At 36.4% G+C, this 17,150-nt stretch overlaps 1 protein-coding gene across 7 annotated transcripts in view; it reads right to left on the reverse strand.

Moving 5' to 3' along the window:
- Positions 1–17,150, reverse strand: part of CCDC7 (coiled-coil domain containing 7) — a 383,402-nt gene that overhangs the window by 48,343 nt on the left and 317,909 nt on the right. For 4 of the 7 annotated variants that reach the window (XM_038529717.1, XM_038529711.1, XM_038529713.1 and 1 more), the window contains exons 30-32: positions 12,855–12,938; positions 8,510–8,593; positions 5,917–6,000 (exon numbers count right to left, since the gene is read on the reverse strand). In XM_038529717.1, coding sequence (XP_038385645.1) covers positions 5,917–6,000; positions 8,510–8,593; positions 12,855–12,938 — 252 coding nt within the window. Of the gene's footprint in view, positions 1–5,916; positions 6,001–8,135; positions 8,205–8,509; positions 8,594–12,854; positions 12,939–17,150 lie in introns of those variants that run through there. The other 3 variants (XM_038529718.1, XM_038529714.1, XM_038529715.1) reach the window with 3 other exon arrangements.

Raw genomic sequence — 17,150 nt, forward strand, 5'->3', positions numbered from 1 at the left:
TAAGTCTTTTTTCTTCTTAATAAGGTTGGGTAGGGGTTTATATATCTTACTAATTCTTTCAAAGAACCAGCTCCTGGTTTTGTTGATCTGTTCTACAGTTCTTCTGGTCTCTATTTCATTGAGTTCTGCTCGAATCTTTATTATCTCTCTTCTCCTTGCTTTAGGCTTTATTTCCTGTTCTTTCTCCAATTACTTTAAGATTAGCTTGTGTATTTGAGATTTCTCTCTCTCTCTCTCTCTTTTTTTGAGGGAGGCTTGTATTGAAATGTGTTTCCCTCTTAGGACCACCTTTTGTATCCCAAAGATTTGGAACTATTGTGTTTTCATTTTCATTAGTTTCCATGAATCTTTTTTAATTCTTCTCTAATTTTCTGGTTGACTCATTCATCTTTTAGTAGGATGCTCTTTGACCTCCAAGTTTTCTTTCCTTCCAAGTTTCTTCTTGTGATTGAGTTCTAGTTTCAATACATTGTGGTCTGAAAATATGCAGGAAATAATCCCAAACTTTTGGTATCAGTTGAGACCTGATTTGTGACCCATTATGTGGTCTTTTCTGGAGAAAATTCCATGTGCACTTGAGAATAATGTGTATTCAGTTGCATTAGGATGAAATGTTCTGTACATATCTGTGAAATCCATTTGGTCCAGTGTGTCATTTAAAGCTCTTGTTTCTTTGCTGATCTTCTGTTTAGAAAACCTGTCCTTGGATAAAAATGCCATCTTGAAGTCTCTTACTATTAATGTATTATTATCTGCGTGTCTCTCTACTTTGGTTATTAAATGGTTGATATAATTGGATGCTCCCACATCAGGGGCATAAATATTCATGATTGTTAGGTCTTCTTGTTGGATAGACCCTTTAGGTATGATATAGCGTCCCTCTTCATCTCTTCGTATAGTCTTTGGTATAAAATCTAATTTATCTGATATGAAGATTGTTACCCCAGCTTTCTTTTGAGGACCACTTGCATGGTAAATGTTTCTCCATTCCCTTATTTTCCATCTGAAGGTGTCCTTGAGTCTAAAATGAGTTTCTTGTAGACAGCATATAGATGGAATTTGCTTTTTATTCAATCTGATACCCTGTGTCTTTTGATTGGATCATTTAGTCCATTCACATTCACAGTAACTTTTGAAAGATATTAATTTAGTGTCAGAGTATTACCTACATACATTCCCTGTTTCTGCAGATTGTTTCTTTGGGCTCCCTCTTCACTTACAGGGTCTCCCTTAATATTTCTTGCAGAGCCCATTTGGGGGTCACATATTCTTCCAGTGTCTGTCTATCCTGGAAGCTCTTTATCTCTCCTTCTATTCTGATATTATTTCTGGAAAGCATATTCTTGGCTGCATGTTTTTCTTGTTTAGTACCCTGAATATATCATGCCAGCCCTTTCTGGTCTTCCAGGTCTCTGTGGATGGGCCTGCTGTTAATTTGATATTTTTCTTCATATAAGTTAGGAATCTTTGTCTTGAGCTACTTTTAAGATTTTCTCTTTATATCTTAAATTTGAAAGCTTCACTATTATATATCAGGATGTTGATTGATTTTTTCTTGGTTTTTCGGGATAGGGGTTTCCTCTCTACTTCTTGGATATGAATGCCTGTTTCCTTCATCAGATTAGGGAAGTTCTCAACTATGATTTGTTCAAACATACTTTCTGGTCCTTTCTCTCTCCATGACCTCTGGAATCCCAGTAGGATGAATATTATTCTTTCTCAAACTATCACTTAATTCTTGGAGTCTCTCTTTGTGGGTGTTTTTTTCCCCTCTCTTTTCCTCAGCTTCCTTCTTAGTTTTTATTTTCTCTTTTTCTCCGTTTCCTTCCTTTCCATCAACTTGTCTTCTGTATCACTCACTCTCTCTTCTACCTCATTAACCCTAGCTGTTAGAACATCCAGTTTAAACTGCATCTCAGTTAAAATATTTTTAATTTTGGCCTAATTAGATCTCATTTCTGCAGTAAGAGTATCTCTAGAGTCTTTTATGCTTTTCTCAAGAGCCACCAGTAATTTTATAATTGTAATTGAATTGTATCTCTGACATCTAACTTAAATCCATATCCACTAGATCTTTGGCAAAGAGTATTACTTCTGGTACTTTCTTTTGTAGTTAATTCTTCCTTCTAATCATTTTGTATAGTGCAGAATGGCTATATGAGTGAGTAGAGTAAAAAATATCAACCATAGGGCAGCCTGGGTGGCTCAGCGGTTAAGCACCATCTTCAGCCCAGGGCCTGATCCTGGAGACCCAGGATCAAGTCCCATGTCAGGCTCCCTGCATAGAGCCTGCTTCTCCCTCTGCCTTTGTCTCTGCCTCTCTCTCTCTCTCTCTCTCTCTCTCTGTCTCTCATGAATAAATAAATACAATCTTTAAAAAAATAAACCATAACCTATGAAAATATGTGCTAGAGAATTCTGAAGAGATCAGAGACCAGAAAATAAAAGAAAAAAAAGAAAGGCAATTCAAGGGGAAACCAAATTTTAAAAAACAGGAAAAATTTTTAAAAGGAGGGGAGGAAATGGTTGGGGAGAGAGAATATAGCCTCACAGAGTGGACCAAGATGGTAATCCTTTTGGTTTTGAGTGTATTTTGGTCTGTATGTTAGAAGGTACTAAATTTCAAATTTATATAAAAAAGCAAAACTTATTTATAGAAACAACAGCAACAACAGAACAAAAACAAGAAGACAAAAGAGGGGGGCAGAATGGGAAGGAAGAGGGAATATAATCTCACAGTGTTGACCAATATTGTGCTCCACTTGGTTCTGAGTCTATTTTGGTGTGTATGTTAGAAGGTGTTAACTTCCAAAATTACAAAACTAAACAAAACAAAACCCCAAAACTTATATATCTACAAAGTGAAATTGAATATATTAAAAGGAAGCCAAAAATGAAGAGTATATCTATGACATGTAATTGTATAAATATGAGTCAAAAAGGAAAAAAAAAAGTTAAAAATGAAGAGTTTATAAATTATTGTAGTGAAGACAGGAAAAAAAGAATATTGGAAATTTTTAACTTGAAAGATCAATAAATCATAAGGAAAAAAGCTTGAGTTCTATATGCTATTTTCCATTAGTCCTGGAGCTTTCCAGTGCTGCTTGGTCAGTAAACTTGCTCTTCCCCTGTTCTTCCAGCTGGTCTTCTGAGGGAGGGGCCTGCTGTGCTGATTCTCAGGTGTCTGTGTCTGGGTGGAGATGCCCTACCTTGCCAGGTGGCTGTCCTCAGGGTGAGCTTTTTCCCCTGTGACACCTTTGTTCCCTGGAGGCTGGGCCTCTCCAGGGTGAATGGAGAAAAGAAAAAGTGAGGTCCGATCTCCAGCCCTAGAGTCAGGAGTTCCCAGCAAGTATGGAACTGCAGTCTCTTAATGCACATTGGCTCAGATTCTCTTGGGGGGCATGGAGGCACTGATTTGTAAAATTTGAAGGGCTTCTGGTGGCAGGAAACCTTTCACCATCTTGTGCACTCCTTGGTTTTGCTCTTCCTGGAGGGAACGGAGGATAGCCTGCTTCTCTCTGCCCCCAGGCCCTGGGGTAGTGATCATTCACCTGCTGCAGTGCTCACCAGGTCTTCCTCTCCCAGGTGCCCATGGAAGTGGGACTTGATGTGGGACTCGATCCCGGGACTCCAGGATCACAACCTGGGCGGAAGGCAGGTGCTTAACTGCTAAGGCACCCAGGTATCCCATCCTCCTTAATCTCGACCTTTAATCAAAGGTGTGAATATTAATTTCTATCTTTGATCAGCAGTCTCCTTTCGATTCTTTTCTTCTTAGCAATTTCTCTTAAATTTTGTTTAGTGCATTTAACTTTAAATTCACAATTAATAAATAAGCATAGATTAATCAACTAAATTAATTTTGTTCTTAAAGGGCATGGTATTTTAAATTGACTAAGGCCAGATGTGCCAAAGGTTATTACTTTAAATTGATGAGAACCCCTAACAATGAGGAACACTGAAGCAAATAGTAATTCAAAGTACCTAAACAAAAACAGTCTGAAAATTAAAGACATAGAAAAATGACTCTTCAATATTTATCACATTTGTTAGAGTAAAACACAAATTTAACTGCTTGATTCAAACAACTTCATTTTTATATCACCTTAGTTATAAGCTCTTTCAGTGAATACTTTTGATCTGATTCATGTTCTTAAAATTTTATTTTAATTCCCCTTAGTTCACATACATACAGTGTTGTATTAGTTCCAGGTGTACTCTATAATAATTCAACAATTCCATACAATAGTCAGTGTTCATCATGACAAGTATTCAGCTTGTTCTCTGTAGTTAAGAGTCTGTTATTTGGTTTGTTTCTCTCTCTCTTTTTTCTTTCTCTTTTCCCCCATTGTTCATTTGTTTTATTTCTTAAATTCCACATGCGTGAAATCATATGGTATTTGTTTTTCTCTGACTTTTTTCACTTAGCATTATACTCTGTAGTTCCATCCATGTTATAGCTAATGGAGCTCAAAATGGATTAAACACTAAAATGTGAGATCTGAACCCATAAAAATCCTAGAAAAGAGCTTAGGAAGTAACATTTCTGACATTGGATGAGTCAACATTTTTCTGGATATATCTCCTGAAGCAAGGGAGAGCAAAATAAACTATTGGGACTACATCAAAATAAAAACATTCTTCACAGTGAAGGAAATAAAATAAAATTAAAGGTAACCTACTGAATGGAGAAGATATTTGATTTTTTAAAGATTTTATTTATTTGACAGAGAGAGAGCACAGAAGAAAGAGTGGCAGGCAGAGGAAGAGGGAGAAGCAGGCTCCCCATTGAGCAGGGAGCCTAATACAGAGCTCAATCCCAGGACCCTGGGATCATGACCTGAGCTAAATGCAGATGCTTAACTGAGTCACCCACGCACCCTGATATTTGATTATTTTTAGCTACGTTTTTTTTCAATGTGATATAATGAAAATAGAAGTGTGATATAATGAAATAAATAAAGCATTCAAAAGTAAAGTTTCAGAAATCTTGCCTTAATCTTAAATTTCACCAAGAACACATATTTTGTTGCTTGTATATGAGGATTCAATACTTCCAAGTTCTAGATTTCGGCATCAATTCTGCAAAAAGTTCATGACTATAATATTTCTTGCACCTAGGAGAAATGTATTGGGTCACCTGGGTGGCTCAGTTGGTTAAGCATCCAACTCTTGATTTCAGCTCAGGTCATGATCTTAGGGTTGTGAGATTGAGCCCTGCCCCATTAGGCTCCACAATGAGCATGGAGCCCACTTAAGATTCTCTCTCTCTCTCTCTCTCTCCCTCTGCCCCACTCCTTCCCCCATTTGTGTGCATGCATGTGCATGCATGTCCCCCAAAAGAGAGAGATAGAGAAATGTATCTAACAGTGTTACTCCAGCATTAGAAGCAGAAGTGTAATCTGTGAATTATATAACATAGCTAAAGAACTACTCTAGTAGAGATGTAAATTCACATGCCAATATATATATATATGTAGATATATGTATATATATATAATATTGTACCACACACACACAGTAATTGGGTAACCAATGAAATAACTTTTATAATGCTCTTATAAAACTCATGAACTAGCCTTTTTTGATTTTTCAAATTTAAAGAACTTTTCTTTCTAAGCCAGCAATACAAAGTGAATAGAATAGTAGTGAGAAATATAGCACCAAGTATATTCCAGGTCACTAGAGCTACTGGATTTTATACCTTACTTTCAAAATAAATTTTAAAACTAATAACGTCTAGCTAATTTTCTATTGATAGTAAATGCTAGACTTTACTTAATTATAAGAGGGAATTCATGAAGATTTTTACCCATGCAATAACATATAGTCATTGTTGTCATTAAAGATCCATACTTAATTAAATCTCCAAAAGACAAACCATAAATATTAGACTTAAAAAATATTTGTTCTTACCAGAGTGACTTTTAAGTTGTGTGTTGATTTCATCAATTATTCTTTCTCTTTCAGCAGTATATATCAAGTGTTCTACATCAGTCTCTATAAACAAACAAATTCCAAATACTTTATAAGGTAAACATTAGTGTATGGCTGTGTGTGTGTGTGTGTGTGTGTGTGTGTGTGTGTGCGCGCATGTCTGTAGTACAAACTTAATCAGAATTTGTTATTATAGAAGAGAAAAATACAATGTCTGAATTGCAAATTAAAGATTTCATAGAATTTGAAAGGCTCTTAGCAACCATTTAAGCCTCATTCTAATGAGGCTCAGAAATGTTTAGGGATTGGATCAAGAAAACCTATCAAGATGAAAACAAAACTGATGCGTAAACTGACACCCCATAATTCTTTAACCAGTGCTTTTTCTACACAATGCTATCTTTTTATAAAAATTTAAATCATCTTGAGAAGTTTATGTTAATAATACAATTCTAAGTTTATGCTAAAAATACATTCATACTGTAGGATATACAATTGAGATGGAAGATGACATTTTTGTTCATAGTTCAAGTTATAAACCACAAGCCCAAAGCAGATAAAGTTACTATGAGGCAGCAATTCTTTGACTCTCTTTTATGCCATTTTTAGGTTATATAAGTCAAGTAGACATCAGTGATGTAGAAAGGTAAGATATTCTGTAGTCTAAAAAAAGTGTCTCTCAGTTCCTCTTTATGTGTACACTTTGTAGCTGGGGAAAGAAATATGAATGAATTTGCAGTGGTATAAGTATTGAGATTGCATTTCATTTGATTTGAGTTTTTATGTGATTTTATTTATTTATTTATTTATTTACTTACTTATTTTTAAGATTTTATTTATTTATTCATGAGAATACACAGAGAGGCAGAGACACAGGCAGGAGAAGCAGGCTCCATGCAGGGAGCCTGACGTGGGACTCGATCCTGGGTCTCCAGGATCAGGCCCTGGACTGAAGGCAGCGCTAAACCACTGAGCCACTTGGGCCGCCCTTATGTGATTTTAATATTTGCTGGATTTAGGAAATACTAACTAGGTCAAAAAAGAGGAAAAACACATGAAAGATATTAAAAATGAATTTACATAAAATCAAACAGGAGATAATTAGTATTCATGACTGGGTCAAATAGTGTACCTAATATTTTGCGAATGAAAGTTGGTTATAAAAGAGCATGTGTCAGAGGTTGGAAACCTGTCATCAACCTAACACCATAAGGTGGATCTTGCTTTGTTGTAATCCCTGAGATAACTGGTAAATGTTGTACTATGACTTTCAGAGCCCAAATATATATTCACCACAACCTAAGAAGAGGTGGGAACCACCTTGGGTATCTTTAGCAAAAAGAACCACAATTGGATGGAACAAGCTTCAATAAATAATGATATTTTGTGAAAGTAAAATGACAGTGCAATGCAACATGGTGATATTATGAGATATATTTGGGGCTCTCTGGTTGTTTCTGCAATTAGTATAAGTAGGAATGAATGGTTCATTTGAAATGAGTGTGCAGAGATTCATAAATAAGCAAGGAGGCATTAAGAATATTTCACAGAAAATAGGATTAAAAACTGGGTGGAAAAGGATATGTCTTAGAGAAATTTATAATTTAGTAAGAACCACAATTTCCTCCTTCACAACACCCTCTCAATGCCTTAATATTTTTTAAACCTTTTCTTCTTAAAGTTCCTAGTATATTGTGCACACTTTTACTATTTCTTTCATGTCTCACATTTTCTTTTTGGTAAAAACTGGATATTCTAGACAACATACTGTAGCAAATCTGGATACTGAGTTCCCCTCTACTTTGGAGGGTCAATGTTGTTTTCCTGATTATTTATCTAGAAATCAGTCTGGGCCATTTTTTTATTGTACTAAAGTCTCCTTCTCTCCAGTGTGAAAAGCAATGTTGCTTCTCTGAGAGCAAAGACTTAGACATGCACACAGTCACTTTAGGATGACAGTTTCTTAAAAGGGGTCCCTTTGTTTCTTTCCTTTGTTTCTCTGTTAAGTTCTCTACCTCCTTTGGTATCACACAAGGATTGATAAGAAGTGTGTGAAACGCTGCCACCAGGACAAGAGGCTGTGGTATAAACTATGAGCTATATGACAAAACTAAAGGTTTCTACTTCACCTGAGGTATTATAAATTTGCTTGATATTTCAATCATACAGAGAAAATTCATAACCAATGTAGTAGCTACCTGCTAAATTCCTCTTCTTATCCATTTCATAAGCTAGAATTTCTGCTTTGCAAATACAAAACAACTATCCTGAAAAAAGAAAGTGAGTAGAACAGCATTTGAAATGCTTCCATCAAGCATATTCCAAGCTCAATTTAGCAATGGATTTTTAAGGATTTTTAAGGATTCTTAATGGATGAGTTCCAAAATCTATAATATGTGGCTAATTGTTCATTTAGTAACTGCTAGAATTCCACTAATTATAGGAGGGACTTTATGAAGATGTTTTATCGTGTAATAATAGCACATAGATTCTATAGTCTTTAAAGATCCAAATTTGAATTCCAGAAGGAATAAATAAACCTTAAATAGATTTGAAATATTTTTGCTCTTACCAGGATGACTCTTTAACTGTGTCTTGAATTCTCTCTTTATTATACTTCTTCCAATAGCACCTGGGAGGGACTCCCTATCAATCTCTATGGAAATAAACAGTTTCAAAACACTTTTGTAAGGTAAATGTTAACACATGTGTGTTTGTGTGTCTAGTACTTCTCTAATTAGCATTTCTTATTATAGGAGAATTATAATGATATGTCTGGATTGCAGAAACGTAATACCTTAGAATCTGAAGAGCTGTTAGTAAACATGTAAGCCTCAAGATACTGAAGCATAGAGATGTTTAGTGACTTGACAAATGTCTCATATCTGGGTGATGACCAAATGGATGCACAAACTGATGCTTCATCTAGGGCTTTACCCAGAAAACAGAAAGTATTTTGCAAATTTAAATCACCCTAGAGTGTTTGACTTTAAGTATAACTTTCATGTACATATTAAAAGCACATTCATATGATAGGGATATAACTGGTTAGGCAGGACATAACATTTTTTTCTCAGGTCAATTTATAAGCCATGGTCACTGGACTCACAGACCTTACTGTGAGACAGAAATTCTTTGACTTGTCCAGGAATATTTTAATGCTCTCCCTTTTATTACATTATGTCACTTTGAATCAAGTAGACATTAGTGGTGGAAAAGAATAACATATAACATGGAATGAGATGAAGTGCTCTCTCAAGTTCCTCTTAGCATGTAGACCTTCTAACTAGGGAGGACAAAATGGGGAATTTGCACTAACATGAGAATTGGCATTGCATCCCTTTCCTTTGAGTCTTTATATGATTTTTAACTTTTTCCTGGATGTGGAAACTATTACGTAGGTCTAATGACAGAAAAATAAAAAGAAACTTATTTAAAGGAATTTCACATTGCAAAAGAAATAACTAGAATTGTTGACACTAGGTTACCTACTGGGCAAAGTTTCCTGGGCAAAAATTGGTTCTAACATACATATAACTGAAGTGGGAAACATTGCCATGATCCAGACATCACAGATTAGAAGTCTTGCTTTATAGAAATGACTGAGCCTATGAATTTTAAAGTTTTCACTACCATCATGACAGCAAAAATTATACTGCCACCGTGATCTAAATGGAGGCAGAGATCAGATAAGGAGGTATCTTTACTAAAACAAAAGACAAACTGGATTGAGCAGAACAGGTTTTTAATAATTAAATAATGACATTTGTGAAAGTAATATGAGCTATAGTAACACATAACTGGAGAGAATTAGCAGATGTATTTTAGCCCTCTGGTCTTTCTCCAATGGATGTAATTAGAAAAACTCTCAATTCTCACATGAATTGAGAAAGCAAGGGATTCTTATATAAGCAGAGATCCAAGGAGAATAGCCCTGCTAACATTGGGTTTAACACTAGGAGCATAAAAGATACATGTTTATGATATATTAAGAGTCATAAATTTCCTCCTTCACCATATCCTTCCATTGCTTTAAGTCTTAAAAAAAATCCTATGTTGCTTGAATTACTTGAGTATTTTTTTAAAATAATAAATTAATTATTTATTGGTGTTCAATTTGCCAACATACAGAATAACACCCAGTGCTCATCCCGTCAAGTGCCCCCCCCCCCAGTGCCCGTCACCCATTCACCCCCACCCCTACTCTCCTCCCCTTCCACCACCCCTACTTCGTTTCCCAGAGTTAGGAGTCTTTATGTTCTGTCTCCCTTTCTGATATTTCCTACCCATTTCTTCTCCCTTCCCTTCTATTCCCTTTCACTATTATTTATATTCACCAAATGAATGAGACTATAATGTTTGTCCTTCTCCGATTGACTTATTTCACTCAGCATGATACCCTCCAGTTCCATCCACGTTGAAGCAAATGGTGGGTATTTGCCGTTTCTAATGGCTGAGTAATATTCCACTGTATACATAAATCACATCTTCTTTATCCATTCATCTTTCGATGGACACCGAGGCTCCTTCCACAGTGTGGCTATTGTGGACATTGCAGCTAGAAACATCGGGGTGCAGGTGTCCCAGCGTTTCATTGCATCTGAATCTTTGGGGTAAATCCCCAGCAGTGCAATTGCTGGGTCATAGGGCAGGTCTATTTTTAACTCTTTGAGGAACCTCCACACAGTTTTCCAGAGTAGCTGCACCAGTTCACATTCCCACCAACAGTGTAAGAGAGTTCCCCTTTCTCCACATCCTCTCCAACATTTTGGTTTCCTGCCTTGTTAATTTTCCCCATTCTCACTGGTGTGAGGTGGTATCTCATTGTGGTTTTGATTTGTATTTCCCTGATGGCAAGTGATGCAGAGCATTCTCTCATGTGCGTGTTGGCTGTGTCTATTTCTTCCTCTGTGAGATTTCTGTTCATGTCTTTTGCCCACTTCATGATTGGATTGTTTGTTTCTTTGGTGTTGAGTTTAAGAAGTTCTTTATAGATCTTGGAAACTAGCCCTTTATCTGATACGTCATTTGCAAATATCTTCTCCCATTCTGTAGGTTGTCTTTGAGTTTTGTTGACTGTATCCTTTGCTGTGCAAAAGCTTCTTATCTTGATGAAGAATAGAGAATCCAGAAGTGGACCCTCAACTTTATGGTCAACTAATATTCAATAAAGGAGGAAAGACTATCCACTGGAAGAAAGACAGTCTCTTCAATAAATGGTGCTGGGAAAATTGGACATCCACACGCAGAAGAATGAAACTAGACCACTCTCTTGCACCATACACTAAGATAAACTCAAAATGGATGAAAGATCTAAATGTGAGACAAGATTCCATCAAAATCCTAGAGGAGAACACAGACAACACCCTTTTTGAACTCGGCCACAGTAACTTCTTGCAAGATACATCCACAAAGGCAAAAGAAACAAAAGCAAAAATGAACTATTGGGACTTCATCAAGATAAGAAGCAAAATGAACTATTGGGACTTCATCAAGATAAGATACTTGAGAGTATTTTTTAAAAAATAAACATATAGTGTACAATTTTCCCATTTTAAATGTTTAATCAATGCTTTTAATTTGTTCATAGAAATGTGTCACAGTCACAATTGTCGAATCTACTTAATATTTATGCCATCAAATTCCTCTGAGATTTAGTAACGTTACATCATATTTTGGATATAGAGTTCTGTATGTTACTCTAAAGTCCTATTCTCCTTCTACACCTACAAATATAAATTAATTAATTATAATTGTTTCATCATTAGTAAAATTTGGGCCCTATGGAGAAACTTAAACAAGAAGAGCAAATATGTATGGATAGTGGTTGCTATATTAATCATTTTATTTATAACACCTAATTCTCTTTTAGCCATTATCTTAAATTATATTCTCTGCTCTAATTACTCTGCTCTTACTGTAGTATTTCAGTACTTTATGTTTGCTCGTTCTTACTTCTAGCAGTATAAATCTACTGAGTACTTCTAATGAATTTTAAATTTTCAGTTACTATATTTTTCAACTGCTGAATTTCCATGTTGTTCTTTTCAAAATATCTTTGCCTTTACAGTTATTCCCACAGGGCAAAGCCTTACAATATATACACAGTAACCTTTGGATGACAGTGTTTTTAACAGGATTATCTTTGTACCTTTCCATATCTGTTAAGCTGTCTGCCTCTTTGATACCACACTAGAAGTCCATCAGCAGTGTGTCTATCACTGTTATATGAGTAAAAGCAGTAATATAATCTCTAAACTATATAACACAACTAATGTACTCTACTACAGCTGAGATACCATAATATGTTTGGTATTTCCATCAAACAGAGGGAAATGGTAACTAATGAATCAACTATCCTAAATTCCTCTTGTTACTATTATATTCGTGAGGTAGCCTTTCTCCTTTGGAAAATTTGAAGGAATTTTTTCTCTCCAAGCCAGAAGTAGAAAATGAATAGAATAGCATTGGACATACTTTTATCACCCATATTCTAAGGTCACTATAGCATTTGATTTTTATGGTCTAATATCTAAATGGATGACTTCTAAAACCCATAATATCTAGCTACATTTTTATTTCTAGTAAACATCAGAGTATAATGAATTATGAGAGTATTCATGAAGATTTTACCTATTTAATAATAACACATAGCTACTCTTGTCATTTATTTTTTTAAAGATTTTATTTACTTATTCATGAGAGACATAGAGAGAGGGGCAGTGACACAGGCTTCATGCAGGAGACTGATGTGGGACTTGATCCCAGAACTCCGGGATCACGTTTTGAGCCAAAGGAAGACTCTCAACCATTGAGCCACCCAGGCATCCCTACTCTTGTCATTTAGATCCAATCTTCATTAAACTGCAAAGAAGGTAAACAAACTAGAAATATTAGACTTGCGAAACTTGTCTTACCAGGGACACTTTTTGATTGTATTTTCATTTCCTCCACAAATGTATGTGGTCCAATAGCATCTTTCAACTGTTCTATATTGGTTTCTATAGAAATAAACATATGAAAACACTTCATAAGGTAAACTTAATGTGTGTGTGTAGCACTTATTTAATTAAGCCTTGTTATTAATGAATAAGCATTATAGTGAAATATTTGTATTGCAGAATTGGTAAAGTGTATTATTGGAAGGGATATTAGCAATTGTTAAGCCTCTATATACTGAGGTTTAGATATGTTAGTGATTTGACCAAGACTATGTATCCAGATAATGACAAAACTGATGCACAAACTTACATCTCATAATCCTTTAACCAGTGTTTTTTCCACATAATGCTATGTCTTACGCTAAATTAAAATATCCTGGAGAGTTTATGATAATAATATACCTTTTGAGTTTACATTAAAATTATAATGATACTATTGAGATATATCTAGTCATATAAAACATAACCTTTTCTCTTCACAGGTTACATTGCAAATCATTGTCTCCATTGTCACAAAAAAATTACCAGGGAGCATAAATTCTTTGATTAGTCCAAGGATATTTTGTTATTTAGTTACAAAAACAAAAAGTAGGTATTGGTAATGGAAATGAATAATAAGATATTCTGTGGATTGGAGGGGGGCGGGAGTACCTTCCATGGTGCCTTTGGCATGTAGACATTGTAGCTTGAAAGGAGGATTTAGAATTTAACTTCTGTTAAATTTGCAGAAGTACAGGATTGAGAGGTGGTCTATCTTCATTTAAGTTTTTATGTGATTTTTTAAAGTTTTTACTTGACTTAAAAATTCCAAATAGATCCCATTACAGGGAAAATATATGAATATGGTTAAAGGCAAGTTTATTCTGAAAAAGGAATGGTCACCTAAAGTCAACCACTGAATCTAAAGTTTTGTGGTCAAGTTGGTTCTAGCAGCATGTACCTAAATTTAGAAACATGTCATGAACTAGTCATCCAGATGTGGAAGTCTTTCTTTGGAAAAATGGCTAAGTTAATAAATAGTAAAGATTGCATTATAATCCAAGTGTACCAACACTGCAATCTGTATAAAGGTGGCCATCTCTGCTGCATTGCCAAAATGAAATGTGTCAGATTAGGGGAATGAGTTTTCAGTAATTAAGTAACAATAGTTTGTAAATGTAGTAAGATCTATAGCAACAAAAACCTGGGGAGAATTAGTAGACGTATTTTGATTTCTCTGGTTCTTCTGCCAACTGGTATACACAAGAAGGTTTTGTTTTCATTTGAATTGAGGAAGCGAAGGATCCTCAAATAAGGAAGAGAAAATTTGAACAGTGTCTGATGAACTATCAGGTTAAGTATTAGGAATTAAAAGTTATGTGCTGGAGAAATTTATAGTCTAGTAAGAATCACATTTTTCTCCGTTTTTTATCCTCCTACTTTCCAAATTTTTTTTTAATTATATTCTGCTTGGACTTCACTGGTTACTTTTAAAAAGTGTATAACAGAGTACCCATCTTTTACTTCTTCTGTTAGGTTTATTCCTAGGTATCTTGCTGGTTTTGGTGCAAGAATAAATGTGATCGATTCTTGATTTCAATTTCTGCTGTTTCATTATTAGTGTACAAAAGATTTCTGTACTGATTTTGTATCCTGTGACTTTGTTGAATTCATGCATAAGTTTTAGAAATTTTGGGTGGGTCTTTCAGGTGTTCTATATACAGTATCATGTCATCTGCAAATAATGAAAGTTTGACTTCTTTCCTGCCTATATGGAGGCCTTTTCTTTCTTTTTGTTGTCTGACTAATGAGGCTAAGACTTCCAGTACTATGTTAAAGAACAGTGATGAGACATCCCTGTCTTCTTCTTGACCGTAGAGGAAAAGCCTTCAGTTTTCCCCATTGAAGATGGAATTAGTTGTGGGTTTTTGTATATGGCCTTTATGATATTGAGGTATGTTCCCTCTATCCCTACTTGGTTGAGGATTTTCAAGAATGGATAGTGTATTTTGTCAAATGCTTTTTCTGCAACTATTCAGAGGATCATATGGTTCTTATTGCTTCTTTTATTAATGTGGTGCATCATATTGGTTGATTCACAAACCAAAGATGTATAAGTCCTGTACTCCAAATACTACAGAACATTTATGAAAGAAATTGAAGATGACACAAAGAAATGGAAAAAAATTCAATGCTCATGGATTGGAAGAGAAAATGTTAAAATGTCTGTATTACTCAAAACAATTTACACATTTAATGCAATCACCATCAAAATAGCACCAGCATTTTTCACACAGCCTTTCAAAGAAGCTGGAATAAGAAAAAAAAAACAAGTATATGCTTATGATATGTGTTATATTGATCTTATTTACAACTTCTGGTTCTTTCATTTGTTCCTGGGGATTCAATTTACCATCTGATATAAATTTTTTTTTTACCTGAATACATTGCTGTTCCTACCCATCTTTGTGTTGCTATTGTGAAATATACTACATCATTACATGTCATAGGTCCAATGATACAAACATATATATATGGTTTTATATGATTACCTCTCAAATCAATGAAGATGGAAAAGTGATGAAATATGTACATATACTGTGTTTTTTATTTATAGAATTTTTTTTACCCATTCTCTTTTTTAGGGAATTCAGATTACTATGTGAGGTCACTTGCTTTTAGTCTGAATAATTGTCTTTTTATTTCTCATTAAGCCAAACTACTAGCAATGCGTTCTCTCTTTCTCTTTCTTTCTTAAATATATTTGGGAATCTCTATTTTACCTTTATTACAGAGAGAGAGTTTTGGTAGGAAGAAAATTCTTGGTTGATATTTTTTTCTTTCAGCACTTTGAATAGGCCATTCTATTGCTTTTTGGTCTCTATAATTTCTGGTAAGTCAGCCATTAAGCCCAATAAATAGTAGAAAAGTGAACAGTTGTCCAAAATGTGTATATTAATTTACACTACTACCAGCAAGTTCTGAAAGTTTCAGTTGCCCTACAACATTATCATGACTTGATTCTATCATTCTTATAGACTTACACTCAATGATGGTATGTCATAGTATCCTTGTGTCTTTAATTTCGATTTTCTAATGCACTACTATGAGTGTATATCTTTCAAATGTTTATTAGTCACTTAGATACTTCTTTGGTGAAATGCATGTTTAAAGCTCTTGCTTAGAAGGGAAGAGGGGCAAGATGGCGGAAGAGTGGGGTCCCCAAATAACCTGTCGCCACCGAATTCCCTAGATAACCTTCAAATCATCCTGAAAATCTACGAATTCAGCCTGAGATTTAAAGAGAGAACAGCTGGAATGCTACAGTGAGAAGAGTTCGTGCTTCTATCAAGGTAGGAAGACATGGAAAAAAGAAATAAAGAAACAAAAGGCCTCCAAGGGGGAGGGGCCCCGCGAGGAGCCGGGCTGAGGCCGGGGCGAGTGTCCCCAGGACAGGAGAGCCCCGTCCCGGAGGAGCAGGAGCTGCACCGACCTTCCCGGGCGGAAAGGGGCTCGCAGGGAGCTGGAGCAGGACCCAGGAGGGCGGGGATGCCCTCGGGTTCCCTGGGACAGTAACAGACACCTGCGCCCGGGGAGAGTGCGCCGAGCTCCCTAAGGGCTGCAGCGCGCAGGCGGGACCCGGAGCAGCTCGGAGGGGCTCGGGGGCGGCTTCGCGGAGGGGGCTGCAGGGCGGGAGCGCGAATCCAACAGTGCAGGCCCCGGAGCACAGGGCGCTGGGACACAGCCCAGGATCCGGCCTCCCCGGGACAGGCAGAGGCCGGGAGGGACCAGGACAGCAAGGACGCTCCTGCACGGAGCTGAGCAGATCAGCGGCCCCGCCCTGGAGCCTCCAGGCCCTGCAGACAGAGAGCTCTGTGGTTACTGCGGGAGCTGACTCCAGGACTCCAGAGCTGGCCGCCACCACTGGGGTTGTTCCTCCTGGGGCCTCACGGGGGAAACAACCCCACTGAGCCCTGCACCAGGCAGGGGGCAGAGCAGCTCCCCCAAGTGCTAACACCTGAAAATCAGCACAACAGGCCCCTCCCCCAGAACACAAGCTAGACGGCCAAGTTCCAGGGGAAGTCAAGAGACTTGAAGTATACAGAAACAGAAGATATTCCCCCTGTGTTTTTTTTTTCTTTTTGATTTCTGATTGCTTCCCCCACCCTTTTTCCCCTTTCTTTCTTTTTATTTCTCTTTTTCTTCTCTTTTTTTCCTTTTTTTCTTCCTTTTCTTTTTTCTTTTCCTCTTTTCTTTCCTTCTTTCTCTCCTCTCTTTTTCTCCTTTTCCCAA

The sequence above is a fragment of the Canis lupus genome, chromosome 2 (assembly GCF_011100685.1).
Source record: "Canis lupus familiaris isolate Mischka breed German Shepherd chromosome 2, alternate assembly UU_Cfam_GSD_1.0, whole genome shotgun sequence".
NCBI lineage: Eukaryota > Metazoa > Chordata > Mammalia > Carnivora > Canidae > Canis > Canis lupus.